The sequence below is a fragment of the Heptranchias perlo genome, chromosome 1 (genome assembly GCF_035084215.1).
Source record: "Heptranchias perlo isolate sHepPer1 chromosome 1, sHepPer1.hap1, whole genome shotgun sequence".
Classification (NCBI taxonomy): Eukaryota; Metazoa; Chordata; class Chondrichthyes; order Hexanchiformes; family Hexanchidae; genus Heptranchias; species Heptranchias perlo.
The window spans coordinates 76,945,579-76,969,095 of NC_090325.1; the positions used below are offsets into that span (position 1 = coordinate 76,945,579).

Below are 23,517 nucleotides of genomic sequence, written 5' to 3' on the forward strand. Positions count from 1 at the left end.
TTTGCATAATGTTCATTCATGTAACAGATTTGTATAAAGTTAAAATCTAGTAAATCATACAATGGTCAGTAATGAGCCATGGAACTGGCATGCTTTTGGGGCATTTTTTGGTTTTTTTTATTGCAGGTAAAACTTCAATGTTAACTAGTCCTTGATCTGACCTCCATTGAATATTTTTCCAACCAACCATGGATAATAGAGAAAAAAAATTAAATCCTGCAAATATACTAAGGGATCAATATTAACCACCCTGGCTGATTCACAAGGTATAAATGCACCGAAAAAAAAAATAACATGCAGCCACATAAATACTGTGGCCAGAAAAGCAGGTCAGAGGCTGGGTATTCTGTGGCGAATGACACACCTCCCGACTCCCCAAAGCCTTTCCACCATCTACAAGGCACAAGTCAGGAGTGTGATGGAATACTCTCCACTTGCCTGGATGAGTGCAGCTCCAACAGGGCGGGAGAGGGGCGGTCAAGAATTAAAAATCGGGGAACGCGTCCCCAACCTGCCGCGTACCACCAGCCGCCTTTTTTACGGTGACATGTTGTGTAATTGGAGACCGGAGCCGCTAAGTGCTTTTTAGAGCACTCTTTGTGGATCAGGAAGAGCAGGACTGCTTCCCCATGCCCCTCCAGCAAACCTTCGTCCTCCCGTCTTTTCTTGCTGCCGCAATCGGCTGACCCCCCACCCCCTCACCAAGCCCGGATCATTCCCTCCCTCTCTCCCCATTGCTGGGCTCTGACCCTCCCTTTCACCACCCCCCCCCCCCCACCCCCCCCCCCACCCCCCCCCCCCCACCCCACCCGGTCCTTCTGTCCCCCCTTTGCCATTGCTGGGCCCTGACCCTCTCTTTCTCCCCCCTCCCCATTACTGGGCTCTGACCCTCTCCCCCCACCCCGATCATTCCCTCCCCCCCTCGCCATTGCTGGGCTCTGACCCTCTCTTTCTCCCCCCACCCCCGATCATTCCCTCCCCATTGCTGGGCTCTGACCCTCTCTTTCTCCCCTCCCCCCCCGGATCATTCCCTCCCCCCCCTCGCCATTGCTGGGCTCTGACCCTCTCTTTCTCCCCCCTCCCCTCCCGATCATTCCCACCCCCCCTCGCCATTGCTGGGCTCTGACCCTCTCTTTCTCCCCTCCCCCCCGGATCATTCCCTCCCCCCCTCTCCATTGCTGGGCTCTGACCCTCTCTTTCTCCCCCCTCCCCTCCCAATCATTCCCTCCCCCCCTCGCCATTGCTGGGCTCTGACCCTCTCTTTCTCCCCCCTCCCAAGACCTGCCACTGGTTTTCGCACCTGGCAGCCGGCCAAGCCTAACAATCTGGCCGCCTGCCGGATGGGGAATGGAAGAAGAAAATAATAACAACGTCCTGCTGTTAAATTTAGCAAGACCACCCCGTCCTCGGGATTTCTAGGTTTCCCCCCTACTACCGTGTGCCCTGCTGCCCCATAAATATCAGGGCCTAAGTTTTGGAAAAATGTATTGGTTTAATTTCACAGGCGAAGTACTGCATGTAGTTCTGGCCATTGCATTATACAAAAGAGATTAGAGCCATGAAAAAGCTACAGCACATATTTATTAGTATTGCACCAAGGAGGAGGATATAGTTTTGAAGAAAGGCTTCAAAAATTGAGGCTTTATTGGAAAGAGAAAGTTAAGCGGGAATTTAATATAGATTTTGAAAATTCTGAAAAGTTCGTAGAGGGTGAACAGTGATTCCACTGGTTGACAAATCAGTAACAAGAGGCGTGGACTTATTTTAATCACAAGAAGAAGAAAGTGGTAAGTTAGAAGAATTTTCGCACAGAGAGTTATTAGAACATGGAATGCTCTATTACAAGTGGCTACTGAGGCAGGGATTATAATGTCATTTAAAAAGGGAATTGGATAAGTATTCGAAAAGTAATATAAAAGGGAATAGGAAAATGTTTAGAATAGGTAGTTTCAGCTGAAGAGCTAGCACTGGCGCAGGTCCAATCGGCCAAATGGCCTACAATTTCTATGATTCTGTTGCTCAAAAATCAAATCATGAACAAATGTTTCTGTGCTGTCAGAAATAAGATCCACTTCAAAAGTTGGTTCCATGTCAATGTTGTTCAAGATGTATGCAGACATAACCTGGGCAGGGGGGGGGGTGGAGGGAACTCCATGACCCAAGATCCACTGTTGCCAATGTAAAGTTATTCCATGTATATGTTCCTTCTTCTATTCACTGCTACGAGTTTGAGTTAACTTCTCACTCCAGCCACCTAATCAATAGGTGTGTGTGTGTGTGTGTGTGTGTGTGCGCGCGCGCGCGTGTGCGTGAGAGAGAATGAGTTGTGAGAACCATTAGTATAAACCTTAAGATATTTTAAATTGACATCCGGTAGCATTAACATGGTATGTAGAATTCTTGATCATTCGCATCAAAACTGGTCATCACTATAAACTTAAAATCCATACAAAAATTCAAAAAAATACTTTCTTTATTAAATTGTAATAAACTAAAATTGAGATTAAAATACAGTGTAAAGTACATACCACCAAGAACTCCTTCTTGTCCACCATTTCATTGCCATCAGTATCAAACATGTTGAAAGCTATTTTAAAACCTGCATGAGGTTCTGCAACATTTATGCAAAATACCAATGCATTAGTTATAAAAGAACAACCACAGACATATGCAAAATGTCTACTTCATGTTTCTGTGCCTCAATTCCTTTTCTCATTGTTTAAATCTACAGTTGGGGGCAAAGGACAAAGCTTTAATTAATGGCACTCAAAATATTGAATAGGTATTTGAGATTATATATATATTTCATAGGAGACTGATATAACTAATTACAGGTAAACCTCCTTGAAACAGTATGAAATTAAAATGCAAATAATGGTATGAACCAGTAATGTAAAAGATTTCTTTGTGTTTACATTTATCACTAAAATCTACCAAAAGGAAATGTGAAGGTACAAATTTTATATTACGTATAAATGTATGTAAAAGGCAGAGAAACAATGTTGGTAAGTACTGGATACATGCTGATTATATGGACCAAACTGCTTTCTCCTTCATGTCCTTTTATACTAATTTCCTTCTTCACTGATGATATTTCACCTTTAGTGAGTGTTTTGTTTGAAGACATGCTGCGCAGTTCCCAGTGCTTAAAATAATATTCAATTGTTGAAAAATATTACCAGGTAAGTATGAAAAAACAAGCAGCAGCATTTATATAGTGCCTTTAACATGGGGAAACAGCCCAATGCATTAATGCAAAACAGTTTTGCAGTAAATTTTCCTTACCGCCAACAGGGAATACGCAGATGAGAATAAAATTTAATGAGTACTTCATCTAATAACAGATTTTAAAACTGTTCCAAATGAATGAATTGAAATACATAGCAACCCGTTAACATCTGGAACAAAAAGACAGGTTAACACACATCACAACAAGAAAAAAGGAAGAGAGCCCAATATAGGATCAGCCAAAACAAAGGGTAAGAGAAAAAACAGTTCCAAAATGTAGTGGAACGAACTGGAATGCAGATGGGAGATGGTTACGGTTACGGTTTGAATTTGCTAAGGTTCAGACTCAAGTGCTTCTGAGCGCCTGGGGGAAGATGAGTTACTGAAGTTTGCATTGAGTTTGGTTAGAACAGAGTAGGAGACCAAAGACAAAAAGGTTTGAGTGGCATAGAGTAGTGGCTCCTGACCTGCAGCTATTTTTCTGTCCACCTTAATTTGTTTTAGTGATTCCCATATTAAAAAAAATACTTTCTTACCTCCTTTGACAAAGGCCTTCACCTGAAATTTTAACCTTTTCTTTGTCTTTTCAGATGTTGACAGATCTGCTATGTACTTCCTGCATTTTCTGTTGTTTTTGCAACAGTTTGTCTGCTAATAGGTTAACACTTGACAGAAATACTTAACATACTGAAAAGGGGATAATTACTGAAATAATGGTGATACAAATTAATAATGAAAGTTGCTAATGGTTTATTTTTGTACTTCAATTCAGAACTTATTGTCTGTACCTTAACATAAAGATTAGAAGTATGCAGTTGTAAAAATTGCTACTCTATTGTTCACTTATGTTTGTAAGCAAAATGGTAACATGTAGAATTCTTAAAATATGCACAGCATTTTAGTTAAGATTATTAAACATGCCAGTTTCAGAGACTCACTTGTTAGTATGCACAAAAGAAACAAATATTCTGTGTAGGCAATCAGACCTAAAAAAGGAGAAAAAAAGTGGCAACTTTGATTATATTGAAATAAGAACAAAGAAGAAAAAAAAGTCAACTGCAGGTTAGTCAGCATATGAAAGAGAATGTTTCAAGTATCACTCATCAGAACACTTCTGGAGTGGAGTGTGTGTCTCAATGTTTTTCAATATTGTACTAACGATTTTGTAAGTGAAAATGTTCACAATCAAGGTTTTTATCCTTGGAACAAAGTTTCCTGTTTATACTAAACCTGAAGATGGTAAACTGCATTTGTTAAGGTTAAACAGTCTTCTGCCTTACAACTTGTTGCTTTTGTTCTCTAAAGCATATAAAAATAGAGAACAAACAACATAATTGACCTTCTAAGTGGCCACAAACTCAAATAAAATTAAGGTACCCCTATGACATTCATCTACAGATAAGATGCTGCTTGGGTTTTGATAAGAGGGTGTAAAACATCCTTAGTAATCACTCAATTAATGTGAATACTTTATTTTTTTATTTTGTTTTTATTTGTTTTACAACAAAGAGATTGGCATCTAACAAAGAGAAGAGCATCTATCGGGCAACAAGTAACTAAACATGAAAAAAAACTACCTACCAGCCTCTGAAAGCATTCTGTCCTTTGTTTGTGGTAGTAGATTGTGACCTATGCTCAGATAGTTCAGGTTGACTGCACCGAGCGTTATGGGAGAAAGATTTTGTAATGGTCACCGAGGGGGAAAAAAAAGAGGACCTTCCAGCAAGACCACAAAGATGACACAAAGGTCTTGAGAAAAATTAAATAGAAAATATACACATAAATTGAAAATGTTAATTTCAGCAACAGAATATCCAAGAAAAAAGGGAAAAATTTTGGAATCATAGAAAATTTACGGCACAGAAGGAGGCCATTCGGCTCATTGTGTCCACGCCGGCTGAGAAACGAGCCACCCAGCCTAATCCCGCTGTCCCGCATTTGGTTCGTAGCCCTGCAGGTCACGGCTCTTCAGGTGCATATTCAGGTATTTTTTAAATGAGTTGAGGGTTTCTGCCTCTACCACCCTCTCAGGCGGTGAGTTCCAGACCCCCACCACCCACTGGGTGAAAAATATTTTCCTCATTTCCACTCTAATCCTTCTACCAATTACTTTAAATCTATGCCCCCTGATTACTGACCCCTCCACGAAGGGAAATAGGTCCTTCCTATCCATTCTATCTAGGCCCCTCATAATTTTGTACATATCAATCAAATCACCCCTCAGCCTCCTCTGTTCCAAGGGAAACAACCCCAGCCTATCCAATCTGTCATCATAGCTAAAATTTGCTCTTGCAGAATACATTTTAATATCATAATCACGCTAATTGAACAAAAATAAAAACGATGGTCCAAAAATTCCAGGGTTCCTACTCCACAGCTGGAATTATGATGGAGGAGGACCACCGGCCATTAACGCCACAGAATATCAATCCTGTCCCAAATCACGGGGAAAGGGTAATTTAAACATTAGGTCGGGTAACCTACAACTATAGAGGCACTGCAGAGGCATCCAACCTGATGAGGTCCTGAAAAGTTGAAGTAGCATCCTGCTGGTCCAATGGAGGGAGCTAAAACCCTTAACGGGCTGAAGATTAAAGTTAAAAAAAAATTTATTCCCCAAAGGAGAATGATGGCCATCTTTGGGGAATCAAGTTTCCTCTCTCCACTGTTTGTGGCTTGCTTAAAGCCCAGTGTAGAACCTACATCTGGTCTCAGCAGAACGGGACTATTGGAGAGTGTGCTCATTGGAATTCCCAGGGTAGGCTGGGAATGCTTCCAAAGTCTCACCTAGACATATAGGGAGTTGGCGAATGTCTTGCCTGCATCATATCCCCCGAAAGAACTTAGGCTGTAGGTTGCATAGGGTGGAAACCTAGCAGATCCAGGTTCTGCCCTAAATTCCTGCCAACTGAGAGGTGATCCAATACTTTGCACATCTCCCACACCAGAAATTTTGGCTCTGATGTCTAGAAAGGTTGTACCTGCTATAGTTAAAGGTCGATTTTCTGCATGCATACTTACAGAACAATGCCTCGCCGGCTGAGACTGCACATTGGGAAATCACGGGCGTGCTTATAATTTTCCATCCATTAAAATTAATGGATAGAAAATCGTGGGGAGTTGCATGTGATTTCCTGATATGCACTCTCAACGGGCAATGCTCCTTGTGATGAAAAAGACAGATAGCTAAAAGCGTTTATATAGCAACTTACCAATGGGTTACTTTTGAAGTTCCTTTGATATCTATTTGAGCAGGCAACTGTAGCCTCAGTTTAATGTCACATTGGTGACTCCAACAATGTAGCACACCCTAGATTATGTATTCAAGTTCATAGTGGGATTGAACCCACAACTGTCTGATTTAGACATGACAGTGCAACCAACTGAGCCAAAATGACACTTCATCACAAATGATAGGATTTTAAAAAATAATTCTGATCTAGTTAAGTCAAGATACAAATAGGGTCTCTCAGCCTCATTTTACATATCCACATGAGCCTTGGTACTTGAATGATCATACGCCAGTCACAAACTGCTAGAAACAGGTATATAGATACTTGTGTACAGTTTGGTAGCTCTACAAATCAGAGGTATTGAAGCAGCTTCTTTGACAGCTTTTTTTATGACATTACTGCTGAAATAAAACTGGAATTAACCAATTCATTAATGCAGTGGAATTTTTTTAATATATCTAGAGTAGTATTTCATTCAAAGACATTGTGGGTAATTTTGACTTTGGGTGATAGTGTAAAACGCACAATATCGATTCAGCCGCCCATTATACATCTCTCCCGATTTTCATTTCCATTCCATTCCAATCTTGCCAACAGGGCCTATTGACCTCATTAGCATGAAGTTGACAATATCCGTTCTCTAAACAAGAAAATAAGTTATTATTTTTGTTCATTTACTTGGACTGACATTTTACCAAACAGCTTTGTCAACAAATCTCAAAATATTGAATGATTGTTTTTAACCTGAACACCAATGTCTACTTCAGTCAGCAGGCTTGTTAGTAACTAATTTCCATGATTTGTTTATACCAAATAAATACAAAAAAAACCTCTTTTGCAGGGTGAAATTTGAATTATTAGCTTAACTAGATTTCAGATTAGTTGACGTATGTCAATCATAATGGTTAAATAATGAACATACTATCTTCTACCATCAACTGATCTAGTTAACTAGTGTCAACAGTAAATTAATTGTCGCATAATGTAAATAGGGTCATTGTAAATTGGTTTGATTAGCTAAACCAAGTTATCAACATGCGTGCAGGCAGGAAAATTCTATAAATTGAACACAGCTATGAGGACTGAGCTTAGGGGAAGAGTGTTTTACTGAACTATAACATACTAAGTGAAATTAACGTTTCTACACTTGTATCAATATCTTTCAGTCCTGGTGAAAAGATGTAGACCAGCAACAACCACCATCATTTTTTTAATTAAAAAAAGAACTGCTTCCTGTTTAATTTGGTGACATTTATGACTAATTAAAGTCACTGTAATGCTACAGATACAAAGTACATCATATGCAGATGTATGTAACAATAATTCTGCCAGTAATTGCTAACTGGTTCTAAATATTAATGAATACAAAAGTTTGGAATTTTGCAGGATTACTTTTGGGCAATCCCAATTAGAGCATAATCTATATAAAGATTACCACGTCCATTTAGAATTCATAACAGGGCTGATTATACAGTCTGTGGAAGGCTTGATGGATTTAATGTCTTTTTCCTCATTCCACACTTTCTTTTGTACTTCCGTTATGAAGACAGAATCCCAGAACTTAACTGGTTTCCAACAGATAAAAGATTGGCAGGACACATGAATCAGTTTTTTTTTTAAAATGTTCAGAGGAATAGATAATGTAACACACCTTGGCTATTGAACATGGACCATGAGCTCAGAATAGACGACACAAGTATAAAATTTAAGCTTCAAGCAAGATTTGAGTTCAGCAATTTTTTTTGCCCTCAGAGTTGCAAGCTGTATGAATATCAGGTTAGACACTGGATTGGCAGTTATAACAAAGTGCAAATAAAGGTAATCAATACTATGTAGAACATGATAATTCCAGAGCTCCTCCGAAGTAACCAATGAAGGAGGAATACAGTGAGATGTGAGGTTTGATACGTGCTCTGAAGTTTCACTATCACTGGGAATCAGGGAAACAATGGAGATTAAATGGATTAGACAGTTTACAATCTAATCTGTGGAAGGAATGGATTAAATGGCCTTTTCATATTCTATGCTTCATGTTCCTAATTCATAAAATTATCCACTTCTATTTGCATTGCATCTTAAAATTGCATTAGCATAAAAAGAGAAGTTGATGACAAATGACACTCTGGGAACCATTCCAGAGAGGAACTTTGGTAGCTATGTCTTTTTGTTGTTGGGTAGGGTTGGACCACAATAAACATGTGAAAGATTTGGTAATGTTCAATAGAGTAACTTCACCGATCCTGTGCTCCTGAAGGGAGCTGGTCTTGAAGGAAGCATGGGTTGGAGAATTGTCGTTAGTGTTGTGGTCCCATCCCTGACCTGCATTCCCTTTGAGTGCGGTTCCCTTTTGAGAGTACAGGATTGACTAGTTTAGCCTTATACATAAGGCTTTCAAAACACATTAAGGCTCGTGAAATTAACGGCAAATTAGTTAGTTAGGTAGATTGAGAATTCATTTGGCAATGGAAAACACAATGATTGTAAATAGAAAATAAACTTGACTGGGGGGCAACTAGTGGAGTTCCACAAGGATCTGTGTTGGTCTTCCATCCTCTATCCTCCATAAACACCAGCTTGCCCAATACTCTGTTGAACTATTTCCTGCTTACCCAGTCTTCAATGACCTACATTGGCTCCCAATCCCCTAATGATTAAGTTTAAAATTCTCATCCTCATCTTTAAATCCCTCCATGGTCTCATCGCACCTTATCTTTGCAATCTTCTCCAGCCCTATAAACCCCTCGCCAACTGTCTGTTCCTCTATGGCCTTCTGCGCATGCTTCCCTTCACCCCACCATTGACGGCAGAGCCTTCAGCCACATAGATCATGCTCTCTAAATTCTTCTGATTCCCTCTCCTTTAAAAACCTCCTCAAAACACATCTCTTTGACCAAGTTCTCCTTTCCTGGCTCGATGTCCGTTTTTTTATCCACATATCGGTGAAGCATGTTGGGATTTTTTTTAAAACATTAGGTGCTATATAAAAATGCAAGTTGATATGCAAATTGGTACTCCTTGCAGTACTGTAAAATTTGCTGATAATACCAAGCTATCTGGACAGGTGTCCTGTATGAGGAAAACTGATGGGCTGATTCAAAGAGACTTGGATCAATTAAGTACTGATGATTAGCCAGCAAATCTTAATATTTGTGTTTATTTTTTCAGTTCCATTGCACATTCTGTGACTGGTGGAGATATCAATGTTCACTGTAAAATTATCCTTGACCTCATGGATACATTTTAAGTTGAGGCTCTTAATTATGAAAACGTAGAGAATTATAATTGGTTTCATAGGAAAGCAAGATGGAACATGATTCTAACATATAGAATGCTCACAAGTGTGAAGGGCAGACATAAACAGGCTGCCAACAGACTCCACTGGGATGGCATTCTTTATGAGGAAAGAAATTTGAAGTTTGTTTATGACAGGCAATAAACATGTTACCGTATTTTCTGATAAAAGTAAACTGTTCCTTGTTATCTTTAAACAAAAAGTACTCTCTTTAAACATTCCCACACAAGATTGAAATGGGAGGAATATTATTCAGTTTTAGATCAGGTTTTGATCCATAATGACCTACTACTTTATTACTTGAGGTCTGTTTCAATGTCTGCGTACAGTATTGAGACTTGTTCACCTCAAACAATACACCTATAATTCTTAAAGTAATATTTTTAAGTGACCTTACCATTCACCATCAGTCTCCCTTTTGAAAATTAAACAGTTAAAACCAATTGATATTAATATTATCTTTGTTTCCCTCAAACTACTGTAATTGATTTTAAATATACTAGTCAGTCTCCTGTAGCATTACACATGGGTAGTCAAGATCTAGGCCTAGAAATTGGATCGCATCACATTGGTTAGAGCTCCTCTGTAGATGTCCAGGGCACGCACCCGAAACAGGCGTAAGGCCCCTTTGCACATGCAAATAGGAGGCATAGCGCCCGTTTCAGGCCCCCTTTGCAAAATCTAATTGCAACTGACTGCAATATGCGGAAGTCAATTTCTTCAGGCGCTTAGCAGCCAAACCAGCAGTCCTCAAAGAGACCGCTGCAGGTTGCCACCTGAAGAAGGTAAGTTTTTTTTAAAAAAATTCGTTCATGGGATATAGGCGTCGCTGGTGAGGCCAGCATTTATTTCCCATCCCTAATTGCCCTCGAGAAGGTGGTGGTGAGCAGCTTTCTTGAACCACTGCAGTCCGTGTGGTGAAGGTTCTCCCACAGTGCTGTTAGGAAGGGAGTTCCAGGATTTTGACCCAGCGACAATGAAGGAACGGCGATATATTTCCAGGTCTGAGTGTGTGACTTGGAGGAGAACGTGCAGGTGGTGTTGTTCCCATGTGCCTGCTGCACTTGTCCTTCTAGGTGGTAGAGGTCGCAGGTTTAGGAGGTGCTGTCAAAGAAGCCTTGGCGAGTTGCTGCAGTGCATCCTGTGGATGGTACATACTGCAGCCACAGTGCGCCGGTGAAGGGAGTGAATGTTTAGGGTGGTGAATGGGGTGCCAATCAAGCGGGCAGCTTTGTCCTGGATGGTGTCGAGCTTCTTGAGTGTTGTTGGAGCTGCACTTGTTCCTATGTTCCTATGCACTCATCCAGGCAGAGTGCTCCTCCTGGCTCCACATTACATCCGCAGGCCATTGGCGGCCACCACTCACCCCCTCCCGATTGCATCCACCCCGCTTCCTGGTCTCTCCCAAGGACTTCAACTCGTGTCCAAGCTGGTCAATTTTGCTGTCCCCACTTGACCGATGAGCTGCTTCAGGGGCCATGACTGACGTACAAGACAAACAAATTTGCCATGGTCCTATCTCTGGCCTCATTAGGCGTATGCAGTGTGCACTGCATTGGGACTGCACCCTAATTTGGACACAAAACAATTTCTAGGCCCTCGTGTAGTCTTCAGGTGAAGCGGGGATAATTGGACCAGGGCGTGCAGATATAATTCAGTCCCCATTTTAAAGTCATCCATTCATCACTTCTACATATTTCTATTATAAGTGCTTATGTCCACATTTATAATAGAAACAACATATGTAATTTGTCATGCTGTAATTACAACCCCTTGCCAGTGGTAATGCTGCAGTGCCTACATTGGTAGGAAGGTGCAATTTAGTGCGACAAGTTTACATAAACAAACAGTCTCCATTATGAATTTGGACATAGCAACTGAGAATGGAAATTTTGATAGAAAGTGTGCACAGATGTACGGTTTTTAATATAGTGCTGGTCAATATCCCATGCGTTGCGTACAGGGATTCAAGATCAAAGGAGTGTTTCATATAAGGGGGAGGGGGAGGGGCGAGGAGGCGCGCCGAGGGGGAGGGGCGAGGAGGCGCGCCGAGGGGGAGGGGCGAGGAGGCGCGCCGAGGGGGAGGGGCGAGGAGGCGCGCCGAGGGGGAGGGGCGAGGAGGCGCGCCGAGGGGGAGGGGCGAGGAGGCGCGCCGAGGGGGAGGGGCGAGGAGGCGCGCCGAGGGGGAGGGGCGAGGAGGCGCGCCGAGGGGGAGGGGCGAGGAGGCGCGCCGAGGGGGAGGGGCGAGGAGGCGCGCCGAGGGGGAGGGGCGAGGAGGCGCGCCGAGGGGGAGGGGCGAGGAGGCGCGCCGAGGGGGAGGGGCGAGGAGGCGCGCCGAGGGGGAGGGGCGAGGAGGCGCGCCGAGGGGGAGGGGCGAGGAGGCGCGCCGAGGGGGAGGGGCGAGGAGGCGCGCCGAGGGGGAGGGGCGAGGAGGCGCGCCGAGGGGGAGGGGCGAGGAGGCGCGCCGAGGGGGAGGGGCGAGGAGGCGCGCCGAGGGGGAGGGGCGAGGAGGCGCGCCGAGGGGGAGGGGCGAGGAGGCAGATAGGGAGAGGGGAGGAGCTGCCATTTTAATTTTGTCCTTATATTTATATATACTTTGATCTTAAATTATGTGTAGCTAAATAGCAACGCTTATGGAAATTTGGAAAGCAGAGAAGTGATGTTGGTTGGACCCAAGAGTTTCTCTGCAATACAGAGTGAGGAGCTGCAGCTTCACCACTCATGGATGAGTGTAATTAAAGTATGACAAGTTTACAAATGGAGATTCTATTATAAATTCCTGTGTCCACGTTTATATGTGCACAGGTATAAGATTTCTTATACATCGAGTTACATTGAAGCTACAGCACAGAAACAGGCCATTCAGCCCAACAGGTCTCGGCCACATTTATGCTCCACATGAGCCTCTTCCCTCCCGACTTCATCTAACCCTATCAGCATAACCTTCTGTTCCTTTCTCCCTCATATGCTTATTTAGCTTCCCTTAAATGCATCTATGCTATTTGGCTCAACTACCCCTTGTGGTAACGCGTTCCACATTTTTACCACTCTTTGGATAAAGAAGTTTCTCCTGAATTCCCTTTTGGATTTATTAATGACTTTTATATTTAGGACCTCTAGTTTTGGACTCCCCCACAAGTGGAAACATTTTCTCTAAGTCTACCCTATCAAACCCGATCATTACCGTAAACACCTCTATCAGGTCACCCCTCAGTTCAGGTAGCATCCTAGTGAATCTTTTTTGCACCCTCTCTAATGCCTCCATATCCTTTCTATAGTATAGATACCAGAACTGTGCACAATATTCCAAGTGTGGTCTAACCAAGGTTCTGTACAAGTTTAGCGTAACATCTTTGCTTTTCAATTCTATCCCTCTAGAAATGAACCCAAGGGCTTGATATGCCTTTTTTATGGCCTTATTAACCTGAGTCGCTAGTTTTAGGTGATTTGTGTATCTGTACCCCGAGATCCCTTTGCTCCTCTATCCAGTTTAGACTCTTATTATCCAAGCAGTATGTGGCCTCCTTATTCTTCCTACCAAAATGTACCACCTCACACTTATCCATATTGAAATTCATCTGCCAATTACATGCCCATTCTGCAAGCTTATTAATGTCCTCCTGCATTTTGACACATTCTTCCTTTTTGTTAACTACACACCCCATTTGGTGTCGTCCGCAAATTTTGAAATTGCACTTCCGATTCCTGAATCCAAATCATCAATGTAAATTGTGAACAACAATAGTCCCAGCACAGATCCATGTAGAAGACCACTTCCCACCTTTTGCCAGTCTGAGCAGCTACCCTTAACCCCTACACTCTGTTTTCTGTTTTGTAGCCTTCTGCTACCTGTCCCCTCACTCCACATGCTCTGGCCATACCCATGAGTCTACAATGTGGTACCTCATCAAAGGCCTTTTGAAAATCCAGATATATTACATGTACTGCATTACCCTTGTCTACTCTGTTACTTCTTCAAAGACTTCAGCAAGATTGGTTAAGCATGACTTTCCCTTCTGAAGTCGGTGCTGACTATTCTTTATTATATTTTCATTCTCTAGATGCCTTTCTATTACATCTTTGAGTAAAGTTTCCATTATCTTTCCTACCATTGACATTAAGCTAACTGGTCTATAGTTCCCTGGACCTATTCTATCTCCCTTTCTTAATATAAAAATAACATTAACTATCCGCCAGTCCTCTGGCACTTTTCCCTTTTCTAGTGAATTATTATATTTACGTAATAGTGACTGCTATCTCCTCTCTAACTTCTTTTAATATTCGTGAATGCAATCCATCTGGACCAGGGGTCTTATCCTCTCTAAGTTTGATTAGTTTATAATCTCCCCTCTTTCTATCTTAAATGTTTTAATATCTTTTTCGACATCTTCTTCTTCTTCTCCTAATGTCCTGCCCACCTCGTTAGTCTCTCTGGTAAATATGGAGACAAAGTAACTATTCAATATTTCTGCCATTTCTGTTGTTAGCTGTGAGTTCATTTTGTGCATCACTTAGTGGCCCTATCCCTATTCTGATTTTTCTTTTCTTGTTTGCGTCTGTAGAATACTTTATTTCTTTTTATATTCCTTGATAATTTAATCTCATTTGCTTTCCTAATTGTATTTTTTGACATCTTTCCTAAACTCTTTGTATTCCCTTTTGTCATCCTCTCCTTTATTGTCTATGTACTTAGAGTATGCCTTTTTCTTGAGTTTCAATTTTACCCATTATCTCTTTATTCATCCATGGTATTTCATTATCGGCTAGTTTGTTTTTGCTTTTTAAGAGGAATATATTTCTCCTGAGCTCTATTGATTACCGTTTTGAATATTATCCACTGCGGTTCTATTTCTTTGTCTGTCAATTTTTTTTTTCCAGTTTACCTGCCCTAGTTCCACTCTCATCCCCTCAAATTTAGCTTCCACCCCCCCCCCCCAAATCTTTGGTCTTACTTATGTTTTTCTCAATTATTATTTTAAAGGTTATGATGTTCTGATCGCTATTGCCTAGATGTTTCCCTATGCTTACTTCTCTTATCTGTTACCAGATCCAGCAGTGATTCCTCTTATGGGCTTCTCATATACTGGGTAAGAATGGAGTCCTGTATACACTGTAAAAACTCAATTCTGTTTTCTTCTGTCCCGATCTCTTCTTGCCATTTTATTTGGAGGTAGTTGAAATCTCCCATGATTATTATTCAATGTTTTTTTACTCATTTCATAGCTTTGTCTGCATATTTCTTCTTCCACTTCCCTTCCACTATTGGTTGGTCTGTAGAATTATACCTATTAATGTGATCGATCCCATATCTTTTGTCTCAATCCATATGGATTCTGTTTCTATCTTAATATTACTTAAGTCCCTTTTTTCTATTGCCATTATGTTGTCTCTAATTAGTACAGCTACCCCCCTCCCCCACTTCTTCCTTTCCTTTCTAAATACATTATATCCTGCAATATTTAACTGTCAGTCCTGTTCCTTATGTAACCATGTTTCAGTTATCCCTACAATATCTGGTTCCTCGCTATGAAATATTGCCTCCAGTTCCCCCGTTTTGTTTCGGATGCTGTGCACATTGTTGTACAGGCAATTTAATTCATTTTTAGTAATTGTTCCCTTCACTTTGTTTTTAAATAGTCATTTTGCACTTATGTTCTATAACTATATTTGTTCCCTGACCATTTATGTTAACCTTATTCCTTAGCTTTGTCTGACCTTAACTCTCATTTCCTATTTCTTTTTTCTTCAGACTTATGGGGCTCAATTTTACGGGGAAATTGCTGGTGCGTTGGGGACAGCTCCGAAAATCGCGGAAATCCCGTTCTGGTTCGGAAGCCGGCTCCAACCCGCTGACTTCCGAGTTTCCCACAGACGCACCTGTGTGCGCGCAGGCGTCCCGAAGCCGGAAGTCCTACCGGCAATTAAAGCCGGCGGGATGACAGTTAAAGAGCCAAATGTACCTCATTGAGGTACTTAAGTTACTTTACTTGTGACAGATTACTTGATTATAACGATTTTTAAACTTACTTGGTAGACTTACCCACCGCTTCTCATTCACACCTGGTGAAAGCCGGATCAGGGAAAAAGAAACTAAATAAAATACATCAAAATGCACTGCAAGAAGTTAAAACACAAAATCAACCTACCTTTCCACCCTGCTCTGATATCCAATGTTCCCCTCTTTACTCCCCCCAACCCCAATCTTCCAGCCCCTCAAATCTTCCACTCTCTTACCCCCCCACTCAAATCTTCCACTCTCTTACCCCCCCCCACTCAAATCTTCCACTCTCTTACCCCCCCCCCCACTCAAATCTTCCACTCTCTTACCCCCCCCACTCAAATCTTCCACTCTCTTACCCCCCCCCTCAAATCTTCCACTCTCTTACCCCCCACACTCAAATCTTCCACTCTCTTACCACCTCCCCTACTCAAATCTTCCACTCTCTTACCCCCCACCCCTCAAATCTTCCACTCTCTTCCGCCCCCCCCCCCCCTCAAATCTTCCACTCTCTTGCCGGATGATATCTCTCTCCTTTCCCCCACCACACCCCTCCCCTCATGTTGTAGCTCCTGACTGCAGCCAGCCTGTCAATCAGTCTGGCTGCCAGGCGCGAAAACCAGAGTGGACATTAATCCGTTAATCACCATCAATCACCATGCAATCACATTGGAAATGGTAAGTTTTGTTTATGCGGGTTTGCCACACGCACATTCACCACCCCACCCCCCGCTGCCAACCTGCCACCATTTCAAAATTGAGCCCATCATTCTCTTTCCCAGATCCCCCCTTCCCCGCCTTATTAGTTTAAAGTCCCCATCGCTTATAGCAGGCATGTTAGTGCTAACGTGATTTGCCTGCTATCCGTGTTGGACGGTTTACATGAATCTTGATAGATTTTGTGATTGTAGCTCCGTATCTTGCATTAAGCAGCACAATTACTGAAATTTGCCCCTCGCCCCATGAGATTCTTCACTTGTCGAGGCAATGATGATTCACCATTCCAGATTATTTAGCTCTGAATCAAAATGCATATAGACAGCATTGTAATGAGGCAAACAGCATTTGGATAAATGCAGTCAGTCCTTTCCTTTAAGACTCTTACTGGAATCGTAAAAACTTGCACTTTTTAAAGTCATTGAGGATTAGAAACAAATTTTTTGATTGGTGTTGAAATGGTGGGACCAATTTATTGAAGCTAAATGTATGAATCATAAATTTAATACTAATGCTCTGCTGTGATATATTTGAACTCAAATTCCCGAACAGTTGCCTCTCCTCAGGTACTGTCCCACTCTCTTTCAAATCTGCCATTAGCTCCCTCCGTCCTTGTAAACTACCGCCCTATCTCCAACCTCCCTTTCCTCTCCAAAGTTCTTGAATGGGTTGTCGTCTCCAAAACCCGTGCTTGTCTTTCCCGCAGCTCTACGTTTGAACCTCTCAATCACCCCTGTCAGAGCACTGAATCAACCATAACGAAAGTCACAAATGACATCCTCCGTGATTGTGACTATTGTGCACTATCCCTCTTGATTCTTTTTGACCTGTCTGCAACCTTTGCCTTTGACATAGTTGACCACACCATTCTCCTCCAATGCCTCTCCTCTGTTGTCTAGCTGAGTGGGATTGTCCTCGCCTGGTTCCACTCTTAACTACCCAGTCAGAGCCAAAGAATCTCCTGCAATGTCTTCTCTTCTGGTCCCCACAGCATTACTTCTGGAGTTCCCCAAGGATCTCCTATTTCTTGGCTTCTCCTATTTCTCATCTACATGCTGCCCCTCGGTGACATCAACTGAAGACATGACATCAGGATCCACATGTATGCTGATGACACTCAGTTCTATCTTACCACCTCTCTCGACACCTCCACTGGCTCTGTTGTCCTGGATGAGCCAAAATTTCCTCCAACTAAACAATGGAAAGACCGTTCTCTTGCCATTGATTCCATCGTCCTCGCTGGCAACTGTCTCAGGCTGAACCAGACCCCGAGCTGAGCTTCCGACCCCATATCCTCTCCATCATAAAGAATGCCTACTTCCACCTCCATAAATCATCCGGATCCACCTCTGCTTCAGCCCATCGTCTGCTGAAACCTGTCTTCCATCTTCCACTCTCCATAAATTTGAGCTCATCCAAAACTCTGCTGCCCATATCCTAACTTGCACCAAGTCCCATTCACCCATAATCCCTGTATTCGCTGGCCTGCATTGGCTCCCGGTCCACCAACATCTTGGTTTTAAAATTCTCATCCTTGTGTTCAGGTCACTCCATGGCATCACCCCGATCAATGTAACCTCCTCCAGCTCTATAACCCTCCAAGAACTCTACGTTCCTCCAACTCTGGCCTCTTTTGCATTCCCCACTTCCTTCCCCCCACCATTTGGTGGCCATACCTTCAGCTGTCTAGACCATAAGCTCTGGAATTCCCTCCCTTTACCTCTCTGCCTCTCCACCTCTTTCTTCTCCTTAAAGACGCTCCTTATGACCTACCTCTTCGACCAAGCTTCTGGTCACCTGTCCTAATGTCTGCTTCTTTGGCTCAGTGTCAATTTTTATCTGATTACATTCCTATGAAGTGCGTTGGGTTGTTTTACTATGTTAAAGGCACTATATAAATGCAAGTTGTTGTTGGTGTTTGATACCATGGAAAAAAAGATTTGTGGAATAGCTAGTGTGTTATTTAGCAGGTAATTCCTAATTCAATAAAAGTGCATGAAGAGAATACTGCAAAGGTTCTAACTTATACTTAATCACCTCTATATGGTGTCGGCTACAAGCAATTTCACTTTAATGAGGTGCAACTTACTCACTGAACAGTTGACGTGCTTAACACGCTGTAAGCAGCGTCTTTGTAATTGACAATAATGGTAATGGCAAATGGTTTGTGTTATTTGCTCGATTTAAACGTGGTTGATTTAATTGGTGGGGACTGTATATTATATAAATCGTTTTCATCGTAGCTGGGTCAGAATCCTGGAACTCCCTTCCTAACAGCACTGTGGGAGAACCTTTACCACACGGACTGCAGTGGTTCAAGGTGGCGGCTAACCACCACCTTCTCAAGGGCAATTAGGGATGGGCAATAAATGCTGGCCTTGCCAGTGATGCCCACATTCCATGAACGAATTAAAAAAATATAAAGATGTACTTTTACCCAAATGCTAATAATGACACGGGGGAACTGGTTTGTTGAGATGCTGAGATAGAATTAGTACACAAAGATGAAATCCCAAGATTCGCTAAGCACCCTGGTTTAATTACACTGAAGACAATTCAGCTTTTGAAAATTGAGGCTAAAGAATCATTACAAACCACTTCCCCGTTAATGTCATCAACTTATTTTTTTTAAATTTGTTCATAGGATGTGGATGTTGCTGGCAAGACCAGCATTTATTGCCCATCCCTAATTGCCCTCGAGAAGGTGGTGGTGAGCCGCCTTCTTGAACCGCAACTGAGTGGCTTGCTAGGCCATTTCAGAGGGTGATTAAGAATCAACCACATTGCTGTGGGTCTGGAGTCACATATAGGCCAGACCGGGTAAGGGCATTAGTGAACCAGATGGGTTTTTACGACAATCCGGTAGTTTCATGGCTATCATTACTGATACTAGTTCTTTTTTTATTCCAGATTTTATTTAATTAATTGAATTTAAATTCCCCAGCTGCTGTGGTGGGATTTAATCTCATGACTCTGGATCATTAGTCCAGGTCTCTGGATTACAAGTCCAGTAACATACCCACTATGCTACCGTACCCTTATTGTACAAACTTACAATTAAATGATTAAGGCGGCAAATGTGGCAATTATTCTGCGCCAGTAATATTGCACAGACAGCAACAAGATGAATAATCAGTTAATCTTTAATTTTGGCAGTACTTGGTTGAGAGAGGAATGTTGGATTAGTCACCGCCCTTTTCTTTGAACAGGGTTATGGGATCTTTAAAACCCATCTGAACCACTGGAAAAGGCAGAAGGGACCTCAGTTTAATATCTCATCCAAAGATCAGCACCTTTGATCATGTAGTACAGCACTGGAGCATCAGTCTGAATTATATGCTCAGGTCCTGGACTGGGCTTGAACCCACTACTTTCCAACCCAGAAGCAAGAATGTTAGCAATTGATACATCTGTAAATAAATTGGCACTGTTGATGTAGTGGCATAAAAGGTGGAGTGTGCTACACTTTTATTTCCATTATTTTATCTCAGCAAGTCTTGGGATATCTGCCTAGGTCAGATTCCACTTTAGCATTTTCCTCTGGTAAATAAAAACTGATCTTAAAGAGGACCTCACCATATCTTTTCTTGAAATAGATCAGATAATGGATGCTTCTATAGTAAATACAGTCTTGCAGTGGTCTAGAAGGATTACACAGGAACTTGCAGGATTCAAATCCAAAATTCTTCCCCTCCAGACAAGCTTGTGACAATACTACCCTCTGTTAAAGTTCTCTCCAGGAATAAGCAATGTTTATGTTACAAAAATACTTAATACCCACTGAATTACAAAGTGTTGCTGTGTTTCTTTATGAATGCCTTCAAATTCTACTCCAAATAATTGACATTGACGAGGCAAAAGTTCAAATAGATGTTGTGAAGCAGAAAAATTCCACAGCAACACCTCACAAAAAGCTCTCTCACATACATTGTAACTCAATGCTACTCTAACAGTTAATTCTATTCACAATGATCAGTAGTAAGAACATAAAATTGTCTTGCTAGCCAGGGACCTCAAACAGACTTAGACATTCTCGAGTGCCTTCACAAACCCTTCTAAAGATGAGCTTTGTTTGACGGCCAGCATAATACCTTTGTGAGTGACTTTGCTTTGGTTTGAAACTCAACACCGGGATTAACAGGTTTCAACCCAGTTCTGGTGCTCAGTTTCAGTTCCAACATAGGTATTTGGTCTGAGTGTGGAAAAGTACCTACATCACAGGTATTCAGAGTGTAGGAATTAACTCTTCAAAGCTCTAATGGCAGCTTTATCCATCAACAATGAGTAACATTCTGGAAATGCAAGGTTTTTAAAATCGCATAAACTGCTACCAACAAAAAGGTATGAAAATCACAGTAATTTCAGCATTTTTCAATTACTTTCACGGGTTATGCTTTTCAAATTGTAACAGACTGCACTCTCTTGTTTTAAAGACATTTTGTTTTTCAAATTTAATTTTTAGATAAAACTACTTGCATACAAATTGTGAACATCAACCAATATTTTAAAACTTTGAAAAACTAATGTCAAATGACATCAACCTCCTTTTGGGGACTAAGTATTATCATTATGTTAATAGAAATAGGAAGTTAAAGTACAATTAAAGTGCACAAGAGTGAAAAAAAAACATTGTATGATCCTCTTAAAATTTATCAGTGCATACCAAGGGTGTCAAACCACCTTTTAGCAAAAATAGCATTTTAGACCCCTTAATTACTAGTCCCAAGTTACAGAAGGGCCTTGTGTACTGTTGCAAATACAACAGAATATAAAACATTTTCACTCACATACAAGCGATTTTTTTTAAAGCACTTTTTTATCCCCCCCCCCCCAATTTTCAACTAATTTCTACACTGCCCCATCCAGAACAATTATTTGACTTAAAAAAGCTACTTTGGGTAATGCTTACAGAAACAAATATACACATTGAGCCAGAATTTACTGTAGCTAGCAAACAAATGGCACCCGCCGTTTGTCAGACTTGCCCTTGCCCGTTTAATTTCCATGAACTTTTGCATGGCAAGTTGCTATAAGTGGCGCAGTGCTCTCTCCTGGGACCTATGTGAACAGGGCAAGCAACTGGGTATCTCCTTAGCCAATCAGATTGAAGACTTGTTAATGAACAATGCAGAGTCTGAACCAGGAAGTGTAAATTAGAATAGTGAATTCAATGTCAAATCAGGTACAGAAAGCAAAATAGAGAGGAAAAGAAAGATTGAATTAAGAGACAGAGAGAAAAAAAAGACAGCAAGTCAAAAACAAAATCTAACAATTAAAAGCTGAAGGAATGAATCATAGAAATTTATGCCACAGAAGGAGGCCATTCGGCCCATCGTGTCTGTGTTGGACGAAAAAGAGCGATCCAGCCTAATCCCACTTTCCAGCTCTTGATCTGTAGCCTTGTAGGTTGCGGCATTTCAAATGCATATCCAGCACCTTTTAAATGCGATGAGGGTTTCTGCCTCTACCACCTTTTCAGGCAGTGAGTTCCGGACCTCTACCACCCTCTGGGTGAAAAAATGTTTCCTCAGCTCCCCTCTAATCCTTCTATCAATTACTTTAAATCTATGACCGCTGGTTATTGACCCCTCTGCTAAGGGAAATAGGTCCTTCCTATCCAATCTATCTATCTAGGCCCCTCATAATTTTATACACCTCAATTAAATCTCCCCTCCCCAAGTGTGGAATGAGTCTGAGGAGTGGTTTGACAGTAATTAAGACTTACCACACTTATCAAGATATAGCCGTTAAAAAGGGTACTTAGACTAAAATTAGCACACCATAACTTTCTGTGGCACGTTTAGTTCCTATCTACCATGCAAATACTGGAATGTCACGCCGTTCAATGCATTTGAATGTTGAGACAGACAGCAAGATGCCGTTTTCGGGAAGCTAACAGCGGAACAGCAACTTCCGGATTTTCGCGTTTAACCATGCATCTGCCTTCGCCTGTAGTTGCTGTGCAATTTGGGCATAAATAACAGTCAGCGCCGTTAGCCTCACCGTTATTTTGACAGTAAATTCTGGCCCAATAACCTCAAACCGCCACATTCCCCTTTAAAAGGTCAAAATGTAAAATTAACTGGCAAATGAAAACCTCTTGGTCTTGATATACATTTAATAATCATACATTGGTCATGGTATGCTACATTATTTCCATCACAAAGACCAGCAACTTTTACTATTCCTACCGTGAAACCCTGAAAATATGCTTTTGTCATCTCCTGAATCAACTATTCCAACACTCTCTTTGCTGGCCTATATGCTACATTAACGCCAACTTGTTCAAAACTCTGCTACACTTATCTTATCTCAAACTAAGTCCTGCTCACCCATCACTCCAGTCTTCAATGACCAACACTGGCTCCCCATCCCTGAATGCCTCATCTTTAAATCGCTCCATAGCCTCTCCTCACCCTAACTATGTACCCTCCACCTTACTTAGATCCCTCTGAACTCCATGGTTCTGTGATTCTGACCTCTTTTACTTCTCTCCCCCTCTTCCCTTCACTCCACCATTGCCAGAGCCTTCAGCCACTGGAATCTCTTGCCTCTCCACCTCCTTCAAAAATCTCCTCCAAGCTTTTGGTCACATCTCCAAATCTCTCCTTTCCCATATTGATTCTATAAAGTATCTTGGGACATTTTTTACATTAATGGTGCTACATAAATGGAAGTTGTTTTTGTAGTTTTGTTAGGCAATATGCAATACATATTGCAGTACTAGACTATCATGTTTTTGATGAATGACAAATTAAAAGAACAGAATACGTGCATAGTTAAAATGTTTACAAGTTCAAAATTGTGCTTGATGGAAACAAATGTGGCATAGATTTTCTCACCCCTCTTCAACTTTAATAACATATACTATTTCAAACAAGCTTCAAATTACATTAAACTTTCAATTGCAAGAGAAAAACACCTCGCTACACGAAGGTTTTTTTTAAAAAATACTTCGCTATTTGCATCCTGTTGCTGCACCTTCTACTGATGTTACTACTGCAATTCAATTTAAATGCATGCAACTTTTAAAGAATTATAACAATATT

General features: G+C 41.6%; 1 protein-coding gene across 3 annotated transcripts in view; it reads right to left on the reverse strand.

Moving 5' to 3' along the window:
• Positions 1-23,517, reverse strand: part of LOC137323490 (calcium uptake protein 3, mitochondrial-like) — a 208,633-nt gene that overhangs the window by 112,230 nt on the left and 72,886 nt on the right. For all 3 annotated transcript variants that reach the window (XM_067987021.1, XM_067987012.1, XM_067987002.1), the window contains exons 5-6: positions 4,167-4,214; positions 2,529-2,611 (exon numbers count right to left, since the gene is read on the reverse strand). In XM_067987021.1, the coding sequence (XP_067843122.1) occupies positions 2,529-2,611; positions 4,167-4,214 (131 nt within the window). The remainder of the gene's footprint in view (positions 1-2,528; positions 2,612-4,166; positions 4,215-23,517) is intronic.